Below are 16,188 nucleotides of genomic sequence, written 5' to 3'. Positions count from 1 at the left end.
AAATGAACTTTTCAGTCATACATAACACTTTATTCCTTACAACATTACTCAATCAGGAAATTTTAACACTGTAATATTAAATACTCTTTTTTTTTTTTTTTTTTTTTTTGAGACAAGAGTCTCACTCTGTCATTCAGGCTGGAGTGCAGTGGCGCGATCTTGGCTCACTGCAACATCCACCTCCCGGGTTCAAGCGATTCTCCTGCCTCAGCCTCCCAAGTAGCTGGGATCACATGCACCTACCACCACATCCGACTAAATTTTGTATTTTTAGTAGAGACAGGGTTTCACCAGGTTAGCCAGGCTGGTCTTGAACTCCTGACCTCAGGAGTGATCTGCCCACCTTGGCCTCCCAAAGTGCTGGGATTACAGGCAGGAGCCACCGCGCCCAGCCTATTAAATATTCTTTACCAAAAAAAATTGGTTTCTTCCTCAAACAAATCAAAATGAAGACCAACAGCTTACATGATTATTAAAAATCAATCGAAGGTATTAAAGAAAGACTTAGACACAACAGCAAAAGAACAAGCCAGTAAGGAAAAAATAAAATAAATGTCATCAATATTTAAACCTTTCATCCTTCAAAAGACACCACCAAAGAAGTGAAAAGACAACCCACAGAATGGAATAAAATTTCTACAAGTCATATATCTACAAGTCATAAAGGACTGTATCCAGAATACATAAAGAATTCTTACAGCAATAAAAAGACCCCTCCTCCCAAAAAAAGTGAAAAATAAGCAAAAGATCTGAATAAGCATCAAGCATGTTCAACATTACTGGTCATTAGGGAAATGCAAACTGAAACCAAGAGATACTACACTTCACGCCATTAAGATAACATAAATAAAATGGAATAATAACAATCATTGGTGAGGATGTAGATAAACTGGAACTCTCATATTTCTGATGGGAATATAAAATGGTAGAGCCAATCTGAAGGAGTCTGGCAGGTCCTCAAAAAGTTAAAACGTAAGACTTGCCATATGACTCAGCATACCATCTCGCAGCATGACCCAAAAGAAATGAAAATGCATGTCTAAACAAAAACCTGTCATGAATGTTGATAAGCAGCACTATTCATAACAGCCAAAAAGTGGAAACAATACAAATGTCCATCAACTGATAAATGGATAAACAAAATGTGGTACATCCAATAAGAGAATTACTAGGCAATAAAAAATAAAAAAAAGAATGAAGTATTGATACATGCTACACAAATGCTCAACCTACTAATCATTAGAGAAAACATTATGCAATGTCAAAGAAGCCAGTCACAAAATCGTATTTTAAGAGCCCATCTGGCCAGGCGTGGTGGCTCACGTCTGTAATCTCAGCACTCTGGGAGGCCAAGGCGAGCAGATCATGAGGTCAAGAGATCCAGACCATCCTAGCCAACATGTTGAAAACCCCTTCTCTACTAAAAATACAAAAATTAGCTGGGCCACCACTCACCTGTAGTCCCAGCTACTCGGGAAGCTGAGGCAGAAGAATCGCTTGAACCCGGGAGGTGGAGGTTGCAGTGAGCCGAGATCATGCCACTGCACTCCAGCCTGGCGAGAGAGCGAGACTTCGTCTCCAAAAAAAAAAAAAAAAAAAGTCCTATTTATATAAAATGTCCACAACAGGCAAATGCAAAAAAAGAAAATATAACAGTGATTGTGAGGGGCTGGGGGAGAGGGAGGGACTGGCAAGTGACTGCAAATGGGAATAGGATTTCTTTTAGGGATGATGAAATGTTTTAAAAATTTAACAGGGGTCGTGACGATGGCCCAACTCTGTCAATATACTACAGGTTATATACCCCTTATCCAGAACGCTTGGGAATAGAATTGTTTCAGATTTTGTATTTTTTCAGATTTTGGAAAATTTGCATTTGCACTTACAGGTTGAACATGCCAAATGCAAAAATCCAAAATCTGAAATGCACACTAGAACATCAAGTTTATATAAAGTTTCAGATTTTGGTGCATTTCGAATTTCTGAGTTGGGATGCTCAACATGTAAAACCACTGGATTGCACAAGTGTACGGTGTGTGTGACTATCTTAGCCATTAAAAGTTTTTGTTAACATTCAAAATGTGAAATTTCATATTAATCTCTGCAGAATGCTATATTTTCATATAAATTTGGGGTATATTCATTCAAAGTAAAGAACTAAGACAAATTCATTTAAGATTATAACATTTTAAAGTTTTCCACTTACATGTCTTACGGAGCTTGAAGACTCATTTCCAGAAGATAACTCGTGCCAGCTACGATTTCTTCTACCATAATTTGGATATTTACGCCTACATGTCCTTTGTCTAGACTGTGATGCCAAAACCACTGAATCCGACTGAAACACAGAAAAACATGCGAATGAAAATCAACACCTAAATAAGGACAATATCAACAAAATGGGAATTCTATCAAGTTTCCAAAAGGATTTAAAGCAAAAAGAAAAAAACGAAAAGCTTAAAAAGAAGGTAGTATTTCTGCCGTACAGTTTTAACTCAAGCTTAGTAATTTTACTTTTAAGGTCCTTAGAAAACATGAGAAAACGCACATTAGATGGGCATTTTCCAAACTATGCTACAAGTTAACTGGTTTACCAAGAATAAGGGAAAATAACAATAATCTGAAAGGGTGTCACCTTAAAAGTATACATCTCAGAAATGAAAAATATATATTCATACATTATGATGCAGTAAGCAACTTCTCAAGGAACGTCTCACTATCTATATACATAGGTGTAAAGAAAAAATGCTCAACATTCTAATCATTAGAGAAATGTAAATCAAAACCACAATGAGATACCATCTCACACTAGTCAGAATGGCTATTATTTAAAAGTCAAGGCCAGACGTGGGGGCTCACACCTGTAATCCCAGCACTTTGAGAGGACAAGGCAGGCAGATCGCTTGAGCCCAGAAGTTCGAGACCTACCCAGGCAACGTGGAGAAACCCCTGCCCCTAAAAAACAACAACAAAAACAAAAAACAAAAAATTAGCTGGGCATGGTGGTACACACCTATAGTCCCAGCTACTAGGGAGGCTGAGGTGGGAGGATCACTCAAGCCCAGGAGGTTGAGGCTGCAGTGAGTGAGCCATGATTGCACCACTACACTCCAGCCTGGGCAAGAGTGAGAGCCTACCTCCCCGCAAAAAAAAAAAAAAAAAAACCTGGGGGGTGGAGAGCATCAAAAAATAGCAGATGCTGATGAAGTTGCAGAGAAAAGAGAATGATTATACACTGCTAGTGAGACTGTAACTTAATTCAACCACTGTGGAAAGCAGTTTGATGATCTCTCTCAAAGAACTCAGAATTACCATTCAACCAAATAATCCCATTACTGGGTATATACCCAAAGGAATATAACTCATTCTACCATAATGACATATACACATCTATGTTCACTAAAGCACTATTCACAATAGCATAGGACATGGAATCAGCCTAAATGACCTAAATGTTTTAAATATATTTTTATCAAAACAGAATAATCATTCAAAATCAGCCAAATAAAATAACTATACTGGTTTTAGTTTTTTAAAAGGCATGCCATTCCCCAACCACCAAAGGCAGATGAGACTACCCAATGAGAGCACATATCCCTTAAATTTATGCACAAATAAGTTTTCACATGAGTGGGCATCTGTCTAATGAGCATTGGTCAGTTTTAGAATTTCAACATTATTACTGGTTGATCGTAAAATGAACTGAATTTGTCAGTACTGATTTTGGCAAAAGTTCCTATTAATGAATTTCATGAGTGATAATAGGTTAACACGTAGGTGGGCCAAACTTTCACTAAGAAAAACTAGAAAATCTGGTAAAACATATTTTTTAACAAATCTGTTTAAAGGCACTATATGCCTTAAAAGGTTATGAAGAATCACAGAACCAAGATCAAAAAAAGAAGACATATGTGTGTGTGTGTATATGTACATATTTTTTAACCCTAGAATTTCATTCTAGAAGAGGAAGCTGGAAGGTTTAGCAAGTAAGCAAAAAACACAGACTAACTCATGAGTTAGGTTAATAAATTTGCAATTAGCCTCCTATATGTAGGGAAGTCCCCCAGGCTTTGGCTGTTAGCCCAAAGGGCTACAGGCTAGATCTGTAGGTAAACTACAGACAGAACAATAATCCCAAGGAACTGAAGCCCATTCTTGTTTGGTTAAGGCAATATAGGCTTGAGAGTGGCCCTAGAAGGCTGCCAGAAGCCAATGTAAATCTTCTCTGGGGACAAAGCCATCCTGTGCTTCAAATCTTTTCTAACATTTAACAATCAAAAAAGAAACAAAAACATGATGATAAAAAAGAAAATCAATAGGCAATAGAAAATGGTCCACAGAGAAGCAAGACATTGGAAAAAATGAAATTACCAGACCTCTGTTTTTAAAATAGCTATGGCTGATTTCCAAGTAATTAAAACAATGAGAATTTTAGTAGAAAACTGAGAGCCCTAAAAAAAAAGAACCAAACGAAAATTCAGAATCAAATAATTTAGTAACTAAGAACTCAATACCATTGTTAGGCACTAGGCATTTTTTCTCAAGTTTTCAAACTACTCCTTTCCAACAGCTGTATAACCTTAAGTCTACTATTTTAAATCCCAAACAGAAAACCTTAAGCAAGAAATACTCCACTTCAGATGAAAGTTACTGAGTTTTATAAATCAAAAAGAAAACTCTAAATTTCAATTTAATTTCTAATTTGCTAAGAAAACAGAATTAGGTTACCTTATGTGAGAGCTGAAGTGTCTTTCTTTTTCTTCCTATTATATAAAGATTTCTTTCCTCTTCACCTTTCTCTAATCGGAAGTCTTCCAGCTTCCTACAAATTTAAATACCCAGTTATATTAACTACTGAACTGATGGATAACTAAAGGATATAAAGAACAAAAACCAGTTTGATTCTATAAATCATAAGTTTATATACTTTAAAAATACACAAAATCTCTAAAGTTAAAACAAAACTTGTTAAAAATTTATATTAATATAAATAAAATCTCAGAGGCCATTAGAAGGACCTATTTTTCATATTTGAGGCAAAAATACTCATTCATTTGTTTTCTGACTGGTCCTATTAGGACCAATTCAAACAGTATCTCCCATAATAGCTTTTCAAAACGTCTTCATGATTTTCCAAGATTGCAATTCCTTTCTCTAAAGAAAAAATAAGCACAGAGTCTGCCTTCTCCACATTTATTCAAGCTATGCTTGATAATTTATAGAAAACAAGAATTACAATGTTACTGGTTTTTCTAATCACCTATATTTCACTCACATGATACAACAAAAAGATTATGTTATTGTGACCAATTTCAAAGCAAAGGACCTGCCACCAAGAAGAAGGTACTAAAAATCATTTTTCTTCTCTGGAAAAGACTGATTGTCCCTTTTCTCCAACTGGAACATTATTAAAAGCACGAGGCTTTTATGTTTTTGTTTACTTTAACAACTCAAAGGAAAAAGGTTTAATACTGAAATCTTGGCCATGCTCCAAGATACAACTAGACACTCGACAGAGTGTAAGAGTGAATGCTGTAAGGACAAAAACTGATTTTTAAGAAAATTGCATTTTTCTCTAAGTACGCCTGACAGCCCACACTCACACAGCCCACAGCACGCACTAAAGCCCACAGACCGGCCTAAAAGAATCTTTATATGGCCAAACACAGTGGCCCACGCCTGTAATCCTGGCACTTTGGGAGGCCAAGGCGCGTGGATCACCTGAAGTCAGGAGTTCACGACCAGCCTGGCCAACATGGTGAAACCCCGTCTCTACCAAAAGTACAAAAAATTAGCTGGGCATGCCAGCTACTCTGGAGGCTGAGGCAGGAGAATCGCTTGAACCCGGGAGATGGAGGTTGCAGTGAGCCAGGATTGCGCCATTACACTCCAGCCCAGGCAACAAAAGCAGAACTCCATCTCAAAAAAAAAAAAAAAAAACAAACCTACGTGCCTGAATCCCAGGCACAAAAAGAATTACTTTTACTGGTAAGCAACATTATATGCTCATAGCTCTGCACAGCTGTCTTTTACCTTTATGCTTTTATATCTATTACCTAAATTTTTCACAACAGACACAAACTTTTATAGTCAGAAATCAAATTTTTAAATACTCTTGATCCTTATCAAATGATATCCTAACATACAGTTATGCAAAATTCACCCTTGTTTCCACTATTGGAACTGTTGCCATGGGCAATGATCACCACATCTCAATCAAGTATCGCCTTTATAAAATCTCACGTGAGCTTTATTTTAGAAGAAAATGCTAGAAAAAGCTATGTTCTTTTTTATGAAAATTATATTATGGCAGAGAGCTAGCTGCCATTCTCCTTTTTTTCCTTAGAAACACAATCCCAATTTTTATCCAGGCTCTTTGCTGCTTTAAATAGACACTGTGTTACCTACTGTCCTCCTTAGCTTAGTATGGTAGAGTGACAACATTCTGGTCAATGAGTTATAAGCAGAAATGCCACGTGGGTACTTAAAGCAAGTTTTCTTGACTAGAAACGTCCTTTCTGACATATGAACATCTTTCTTCTTTTGTTCTAAATCTCAACCTACATCACAAATACAGATAGGTAACGGCTACAGCTTCAGCAGCTATCTTGGACTATGCGGTGACCTTAAGACTAGAAGCCAACGCTGCATGCAGTGGTTCATGCCTGTAATCCCAGAACTTTGGGAGGCCAAGGCAGGTGTATCACCTTAAGTCAGGAGTTTGAGACCAGCCTGGCCAACATGGTGAAACCCCATCTCTACTGAAAATACAAAATTAGCCGGGTGTGGTGACCCATGACTGTAGTCCCAGCTACTCTGGAGGCTGAGGCAAGAGAATCGCTTGCGCCCAGGAGGCAGAGGTTGCAGTGAGCCGAGATCATGCCATTGCACTCCAGCCTGGGTGACAAAAGCGAAACTCTGTCTCAAAAAAAAAAAAAAAGACTAGAAGCCAAGCTCCATGATGGAGATAAGAAATACAGGAGTCTCAGTTTCTGATTAACTGTGGAACCACTATTCCAGCCTTAGATTATTTCTAGTCTTCCTTCAGATAAGAAAATAAATGCTTGTGTGTTTAAGAAACTAATTTTTCAAGTCTTTCTCTCGACACCTGTTTGCTTCCCTTGGTTTTGATAAAAAGCATCCCAAAATGACAGTTTTGGTCCTGATGACCATAAGACTTAGATGCCAATTTAAAACTTTATTATAGCATACTATACACACATTGATTTTTTGTATTTCTCATCACAGTTCCACATTTTGCTTTTCACTGTTTTCTAGTCCTTCCCAAATTCACAGAACAATATATAAGTACTATCTAATACCACTCCAGCATTCACTGAAACTCTTCTGGTTAAACATATAAAAACACAAAGATAAATTTACAAAATTATCTTCAAGCTATTAAGTTATTATGAGACACAAATATGAGAAAATACTGAAACATTTTAGATATCATTGAAAAAAGTATCTGCTGCTTCCATTTCAATAACTCAAATCAGTACATTACAACTCAGCACCAAACTACTGTCCATATTATAATTACAAAATATCATTTCTACACTTGATCTTAGCCAAAAGGCCTAGAAGCAATATAAAATATCATTTCTTAGGCTGGACGTGGTGGCTCACACCTGTAATCCCAGCACTTTGGGAGGCCAAGGCAGGCGGATCACCTGAGGTTGGGAGTGCGAGACCAGCCTGACCAACATGGAGAAAAACCCCATCTCTACTAAAAATACAAAATTAGCCAGGCATGGTGGCGCATGCCTGTAGTCCCAGCTACTTGGGAGGCTGAGGCAGGAGAATCACTTGAACCCAGAGGCAGAGGTTGTGGTGAACCAAGATCGTGCCATTGCACTCCAGCCTGGACGACGAAAGCAACTCTGTCTCAAAGAAAATAGGGCTGCTTAAAAGACTAATTTCAGATATAGGTCAAAAAATTTACAAGATGAACTATAATACCTTCCCCTGTCTCATAGTAAGGATGCTATGGAAAACTACTAGTCATTTTGAAAGGATAGGGAGCCTTGAAAAGAGGCTCCTCATAGCTAGAAAACAGATGATTTAAAAATCAATAAAGAATACCAGAAGTAAGTTAAACCCCAGCTATTTGATTTATACATTAAAACACACACACACATACAAACTGGTCGTTGCTGAATAATGAAAAGGAATAAATCTTTATTTTAAAGCGAAATAAGCATCTACTCTGCCTTTCCTATACAAACTTTGCTACTGGATAATTAAGTATACTTGGGTAGATTTCTTTTTTAGAAGTGTCCAAGATAATAAATGAAGAAGTTTTCATAGAGTTAAAAATCATGATTTTATAACAGCTAATAAATTAATGATCTACACATTAAGCATTGACAGCTGCTAACATCACAAAAAGAGGCTATTTATGTGCGCCTTCTAATAGAATTATCATTTATGAAGCAGTCTTGCAAAAAACTGAAAACATTTATGACACCTGAAACAACCGGAACACAGCCTGGATATTTGGTTATACTGAGAAACCAAGGTATGGTTTTTATAAGGTATGGTAACGGCATTTATTTTATACATTTTTAAATTTCTTACCTTTTAGAAATACACACTAATATGCTTATGGACAAAAATAATATTACATCTGGGATTTCTTTCAAAATAATACTGAAAGGACAAAAGTGGGTTTGTGTGTGTGTATGGATAAAAAAGGACAAAGCCGGGCGTGGCGGCTCACACCTATAATCCCAGCACTTTGGGAGACTGAGGCAGGTGGATCGCCTGAGGTCAGGAGTTTGAGACCAGCCTGGTCAACATAGTGAAACACTGTCTCTACTACAAATATAAAACATTAACTGGGTGTGGTGGTGGGAGCCTGTAATCCCAGCTACTCAGGAGGCTGAGGCAGGGAATCACATGATCCCGGGAAGCGGAAGTTGCAGTGAGCCAACATCACGCCACTGCACTCCAGCCTGGGCAACAAGAGCGAAACTCCGTCTCAAAAAAAAAAAGAAACGAAACGAGACTGGCTCTGAAAACCTTTAACATAGTAAAAACATTAGAGAATAATTTTGACATTTTCCTACCACAATTTAATAGTAAGATTCCCACTCATTACTAAAATATTTATACAATTATTTACACAATTAATGGAATACAGAATGTGTAAATAACCATATGAATATATTTTCACAGACAGAAACATTATAAATAGATATCCTAAAACAAACCTAAATATGCCTAGTGGTACCTCTGGTACAACCACTCTTCGTTTCCAAGCCTGCAGGTCACGTTCTGTAGCAATCTGACTGCGTGGAGCATTTTGATGCATCTGACGAACACCTTCAACTTGTCCACTACGACGCAGACCAATATTTGGAGGGGACTGAATGTCTAAGCTCAGTCTTCTAAAACCTAGGAAAAAATGATCAGGAAGTGATTCCAATACACTTTTAAACTAATATACATTTAGCATGTAACAAGCACACGTTCACCTAAGATGCCCACCAAAAATAAAGAACTAAGAGAAGTATCTACTGAAAACACTTTGTGAGAAAAATCTTTTTTAAATTAATTTTCTGTACAGACAAGGTCTCACTATGTTGCCCGGGCTAGTCTCAAACTCCTGGCCTCAAGCAATCCTCCCACCATGGCTTCCCAAAGTGCTGGGATTATAGGCATGAGTCACCGCACTCAGCCTGACAAAATCTTAACATGACTAAGATCAAAATGTAGAATACTGAACAAACATTAACTATTAAACCTAAATTTCAATTTTTACTAGACTTTCAGAAATTATAAAATGTACATTTTACATTATATATGCATTCCTAAAAACTGTGCCGTCTTCAAAATTGCACACTAAAAAAATGTCTTTTTGAACTGAAGACAGGTATCTGAAATCAAGGTGGTCTTACAACAGTAATCATGATACTCATGATTCTCAAGAGATAATCTGAGCCACCAAGGCAAGTAGCTGTCAAGATGGTTATTAAAAAGTCAAACAAATAAAATGTTGTGGGTTAATGCCAGCCGTGCTTAAACTAGAGCTGGGCAAGCGGGTGATGAGGCAATGAAGACAACAGTGAAGCTCTGAGCCTGAGGGGCTGCTGTTAAGGTGGGTATAGGAGGCTGAGCAACCTCCCATGAGCTGGAAGCCACAGAGACCAGCCTCTGAGGAGGAAGTCCCAGACAAAGTGCTTATTTTCTTACAATACAAGGTGAAGGGGCTCCTGCTACTAACACAACAGAAAACCTGAGGGTTATATTGATTCTTGTGGGAAGCTATAGAGCTGTACTCCAGCCATGCCAGCTCTTCTTGCCTAGGGAAAATCCACAAGTGAATGCAACTTCTGCAGTCTTCTATGTACCACACTGTATTTACCAATCACACATGTACCAATGTGCATCAGAGAACACACTATGCGTCACCAACTTCAAATGGCATTAAATGCCCCACTAGTAAACCAAGCATTTATATTAAAATACTATACATTGAAGAAACATTTTTGAATTGAGAAATATAAATTCCAAATTTAACTGCCCAAGTCATAGCGTTATTCTCCAACCATTTGAAAACATGCATAAAGCTATTTATCACATCACTTATAACAGCAAAGTATAAGAAACAACCTAAATGCCCATAAAGAGATTACAAAGATTAGTTACTCCACACAGAGGAGGAGTACGAACCTGTAATAAAAAAAAAAGGATGAAGAATTCTGAATTCTGTGAACTGATATGGATTTCTAGAATATATTGTTCAGGCAATACAGTAGGCGCAGAAGAATGCGTTTATGTATCTTGTGCCTCTTGCCATGACAGACTGAGGACATAGTATCAACTATTCAGTATTCCTGTCTAAATCTTTAACCTGAATCCAATTATGAGGAAATAATCAGACAAATCCAAATTGAGAGCAATCTTGTGAAAACAACGGGCCCGAATCTTTCCAAAGTACCAGTGCTCTGAGGAAACTTTTCAGGATTAAAAGACACAGGTTGGGCGCGGTGGCTCAAGCCTGTAATCCCAGCACTTTGGGAGGCCGAGACAGGTGGATCACGAGGTCAGGAGATCGAGACCATCCTGGCTAACACGGTGAAACCCCGTCTCTACTAAAAAATACAAAAAACTAGCCAGGCGAGGTGGCGGGCGCCTGTAGTCCCAGCTACTCGGGAGGCCGAGGCAGGAGAATGGCGTAAACCTGGGAGGTGGAACTTGCAGTGAGCTGAGATCCGGCCACTGCACTCCAGGCTGGGCGACACAGAGAGACTCTGTCTCAAAAAAATAAAATAAAATAAAATACATAATCCTAAAATGTAATGAGCAGGGTTTCATTAAATTCTAAATTTTTCTAAAAACAGGCATGAGGAAGGATAAGTTATTGAGACAACTGGGAAGTGTAAGTAAGGACTCAAAATTAGATAGCAGTGCTATATCAACAATTATATTCAGCTTATTGAATGTGACCGCTGTATTATGGTTATGTAAGAGAGTATCTCTAGTTCTTGGATGATACAAGATGAAGCATTAAGGTATAAAGTGTCACAAGTCTTACTCTCAAACGCTTCAGAAAAACATAGAGGAATGTGTGTGTGCACACATACACACAAAAAAAGCTAAGGCAAGTATAGTAATATAAGGAATCTAGGTAAAAAATATATGGGTGTTCATAGTATCCTTCTTCCAACCTTTCTTTCCAAAATAAAAAAATAAAGTCTTACGCTCTAAGTCTAAGAGAAAAAAGTACTATTTTAAATGAATAACAAAACTTTTAAATAACATTGGACTAGAAACAAAGTAAATAGCGGAAATTAGAGGAGACTGGCGATTGTTCTGTATTTACTTCTACACTGCACTATTAAGGACTCAACACTGAAAACGCATTAAGTTTTCAAACTTTCTGATTCAATAAGAAAAATCATACTCTACCCAATACAGTTTTTTAAAAATTACCAATGTTAAAGCAAAGAAAAGCTAGAACTATGTTTTTATTTTAAAAAGCAATTTGTTATTCGCTCCTATTTAATACAATTTTGTAAATACTGTATATTTACAGCACAAAAGGCTTCAGCAGTACTTGAAACTCAAATACCCATTTGTTACTACATCACCTTACACCTCATAAAGCCACCTTCAGACTACTAATTAAGCTGTAAAAATACAATGTTTACCCAAGTTTCTCACATTGCATGTACGTGACAAAGACTTCATTTACTCTTTAATTTCAATGCAGCCATATTCAGGTAAAATATTTATCATTATCTATTACCTCTCCGGGGTGTTTCTTCACCATTTGAAAGTCCTCTTGGAGTAGTATCCTGATCGGCTCCCATTCTCTGATCTTGCTGCTGCTGCAACTGTCTTATCATTCCATCAAGAATACTCGATTCTGGGCTGCGTTCATCATTATCATTGGTTTGCAGGCTTATAATTTGTTCAATTACCTCTCCATCACCTACAAATTCAATTATTTAGTATATAATCATATAAAAGCAGAAAACAAAATTTAGTTAGGGTACAAATTAAAATACATTAACAATGGTCAGAATTCCCATTTTTGAAAAATAACCAGTTTAAAAAGATACTCTACATGGTCACCAAGAAGTCAGAGAAAAGATTCAAAGCCAACAGAAGTCTTCCTGTAGAGGACTAAATACTACGAAAACCTCAAAGCAGCCTCTGAAATTCCTGCAAGTGGAAACATGGAAACATGTTTCTGTAAAACTTTATTATGCTGTTTCCACACTAATGCCCCTCACTATACTCGATATATTTCACTAAAATCTTATTCCCCAGAGTCTCTAACTGGAACAGAGCAACTATGGGTCATTTTCAATGTCAAGAAAATCCCTGAGATTTAATTTCTTCTCTATGTCTTAAGAAAGGGGAAATAAGGGAGGTAAGACCTTTTTTAAGCCTTCAACAGACAACTTTAGCTCTCCCCCTGCCCCAAGAGTCCTCGGAGAACAGTGAAATTGATGGTGGTCATTACATAAGCCTCTCCTACTAATCTCAAATTACTTTCTTAGGTATGTTTTTAGCATAGTTAGTACCCATCAATTCTTACTTCAAGTACAGAAATTTTTTGAGATGGAGTTTCACTCTTTTTGCCCAGGCTAGAGTGTAGTGGCGCCATTTCGGCTTACTGCAAGCTCCGCCTCCCAGGTTCAGGCCATCCTCCTGCCTCAACCTCCTGACTAGCTGGGACTACAGGCGGGCGCCACCATGTCTGGCTAATTTTTTTTTTTTTTTTTTTTTTTAGTAGAGATGGGGTTTCACCATGTTAGCCAGGACGGTCTCGATCTCCTGACCTCGTGATCGGCCCACCTCAATCTCCCTAAGTGCTGGGATTACAGCTGGGGCGTGGTGGCTCTCACCTGTAATCCCACCACTTTTGGAGGCCAAGGCAAGTGGATCACTTGAGGTCAAGAGTTCAAGATCAGTCTCTACTGAAAATACAAAAAAAATTAGCCAGGCCTGGTGGCGCACACCTGTTAATCACAGCTACTCGGGAGGCTGAGTCTAGAGAACTGCCTGAACCCAGGAGGCAAAGGTTGCAGTGAGCCAAGATCATGCCACTGCACTCCAGCCTGGGTGACAGAGTCAAACTGCATCTCAAATAAATAAATAAATAAATAGATAGATAAATAAGTAATTAAATAAAAAATAAAGGAGATTAATAAGGTAATAATCAAAAGGAATGCAAAAATATAACTTGCCACCATAAAAACATACAGAGAAACTGCGAAACCTCATATAGTATTATGGGATGGGCAAGGGGGGTCACATTTCCATTCTGCTAACTAAGACTCCCTTGCATATTACTGATAATGTCTTTGTTTTATTATGGAAACCCATGAAGAACTTAAAAGAGCTAAATGTCATATCTCATATTAACTTTGTCTTTAAAAATCAGTAACTTTTTATCACTCTCAAAAAATGAGTTGAAAAGGCAGTAGAGCCTTAATCTAAAAAGATAAGAAGACTTTAATTAGAATTGCTTATAACACAAAATTTCTAAGATTACAACATGATACTAAAGGGAAAACGGCAAAGAAGATTTCTAATCGTCATAAACCAAAATAACCTAAGTCTATATAGCTTTCCTTTTTTTTTCTTTTTGGTAGAGACAAGGTCTTGCTATATTGCCCAGGCTGGTCTCGAACTCCTGAGCTCAAGCAATCCGCCTGCCTCAGCCTCCCAAAGTGCTAAGATTATAGGCGTGAGCCACTGCACTCAGCTTAACTTTTCTTTCATAGCACAGAACACTTAACTGTTAACTTCTCAAATATCACAATGTTAACTGTCTCTATGGAATAATACAATCGATACTGAAATACTGAAAGAGGGTTCTACCCATGAAAGCTTAACTGATAGAGGAAGTGGCCTTCTGCCATAAACAACAACAATACTGGAAAAAATATACATAAAACAAAAGCTTTCAGACATTGCACAACAGGCAGCACAAGACTGTGATCCCTGAGAGAGGGGAACAATGGAGACAAACCCTTTGATTGCTCCAGATTACTGTCTGGAGGTAGTCTCCAAGTTACAGAACAAAAGAGAGAACCCAAACAGCATCCACAGATCTAACTGAGTTGAGGAGACAGAGATGAGAGTTTGCTGGAAGAGGAAAGTTAAAATACGCAGGACTGAATATCAGAGGAGAGTGAACTGCACACAAAGCTCCAGAGATCTGTAGTGAGGTCCCATCAATTATCTGACTAAATACTGATACATGGCTGGGCATGGTGGCTCACGCCTGTAATCCCTGCACTTTGGGAGGCTGAGGCGGGCAGATTACCTGAGATCAGGAGTTCAAGACCAGACTGGTCAGCATGGTAAAACCTCATCTCTACTAAAAATACAAAAATTAGCCTGGAGTGGTGGTGCACACCTGCAGTCCCAGCTACTTGGGAAGCTGAGGCAGGGAAACTGCTTGAACCCGAGATAAGCCAAGATCACACCAACGAACTCCAGCCTGGACAACAGAGCAAGACTCTGTCTCAAAAAAAAATTTTTTAAATTAAATACTGATATGTGTACGCATGGGGTAGAACTCCACTACTGAGGGGAAAACATAAAAAAGCAGTTGCGCAAAAAATTTGCAGAGTTCCCACAGGGCAGAAAATAGTTCAAGTTCCCAGGAGCCAGAATACACAGCAGAAGTGCTTTATGCACACTTCCAGTTTTAATATCTAGAATATTAAAAAGACATGTATTCAAATGCAGAGCAGTAAAGGATATAATAACTCCTATTATTTTGGTGCCACAACCAAGATTTGTGCTACACTGCCAGAAGTTTATTTCTACCCACCTGTGATCCATCAGTACAAATGTCAACACTATAAAAAAATAAATATCTCAGTATTGTTATGAAGATGGCTGTGACCTTGCAGACTCCATAAAAGGTTGCAGATACACCTATGGGCCTGCAAACCACACATTGACAATTTCTGCCCTAAAGCAATCATTACATACAAATAAACAGGTATTGCTAATAAGAAATTAGTGGAGGTCATATGGAACACAAAAAAATCACCAATCCCAAAGAAGAAGAATAAAAGAAAAAGGAAAAAGGCACAAAGAACGAAAAGAATATAGAGGGAACAAATAGGAATACTCTATGTTCGAACCCATACTATATGAACATTTAAGTGTAAACACTCTACACTTAATAGAGTACTTAATACTTAAATCCCAATTAAAAGACAAGTTATCAAATTTGATATATAAAGACACAGATCAGCTGGAAGAATTGACAAAAGATATACCATGACAATACTGATCCAAAAGAAGTTGAATTGGCTATATTAATATGAAACAAGACTCTTCAAAACAAAAAATATTTTCAGAAATACAGAGAAACATTTCATGAGAAAAGAATTATTTCGGCCGGGCGCGGTGGCTCAACCCTGTAATCCCAGCACTTTGGGAGGCCGAGGCGGGTGGATCACGAGGTCAGGAGATCGAGACCATCCTGGCTAACATGGTGAAACCCCGTCTCTACTAAAAATACAAAAAACTAGCTGGGCGTGGTGGCGGGCGCCTGTAGTCCCAGCTACTCGGAGGCTGAGGCAGGAGAATGGCATAAACCCGGGAGGCGGAGCTTGCAGTGAGCCGAGATCGCGCCACTGCACTCCAGCCTGGGTGACACAGCGAGACTCCGTCTCAAAAAAAAAAAAAAAAAAAAAAAAAAAA

At 38.0% G+C, this 16,188-nt stretch overlaps 1 protein-coding gene across 1 annotated transcript in view; it reads right to left on the bottom strand.

The window, feature by feature from the left end:
* The window catches only part of BRWD1 (bromodomain and WD repeat domain containing 1), a 130,387-nt gene that overhangs the window by 63,035 nt on the left and 51,164 nt on the right, over positions 1-16,188 (bottom strand). The window contains exons 18-21 of the mRNA XM_025379045.1: positions 12,257-12,442; positions 9,216-9,399; positions 4,729-4,822; positions 2,207-2,338 (exon numbers count right to left, since the gene is read on the bottom strand). Coding sequence (XP_025234830.1) covers positions 2,207-2,338; positions 4,729-4,822; positions 9,216-9,399; positions 12,257-12,442 — 596 coding nt within the window. The remainder of the gene's footprint in view (positions 1-2,206; positions 2,339-4,728; positions 4,823-9,215; positions 9,400-12,256; positions 12,443-16,188) is intronic.

The sequence above is a fragment of the Theropithecus gelada genome, chromosome 3 (assembly GCF_003255815.1).
Source record: "Theropithecus gelada isolate Dixy chromosome 3, Tgel_1.0, whole genome shotgun sequence".
NCBI lineage: Eukaryota > Metazoa > Chordata > Mammalia > Primates > Cercopithecidae > Theropithecus > Theropithecus gelada.
Note: the sequence above shows the minus strand (reverse complement) of the source record. Positions and strands in the feature narration are given on the sequence as shown.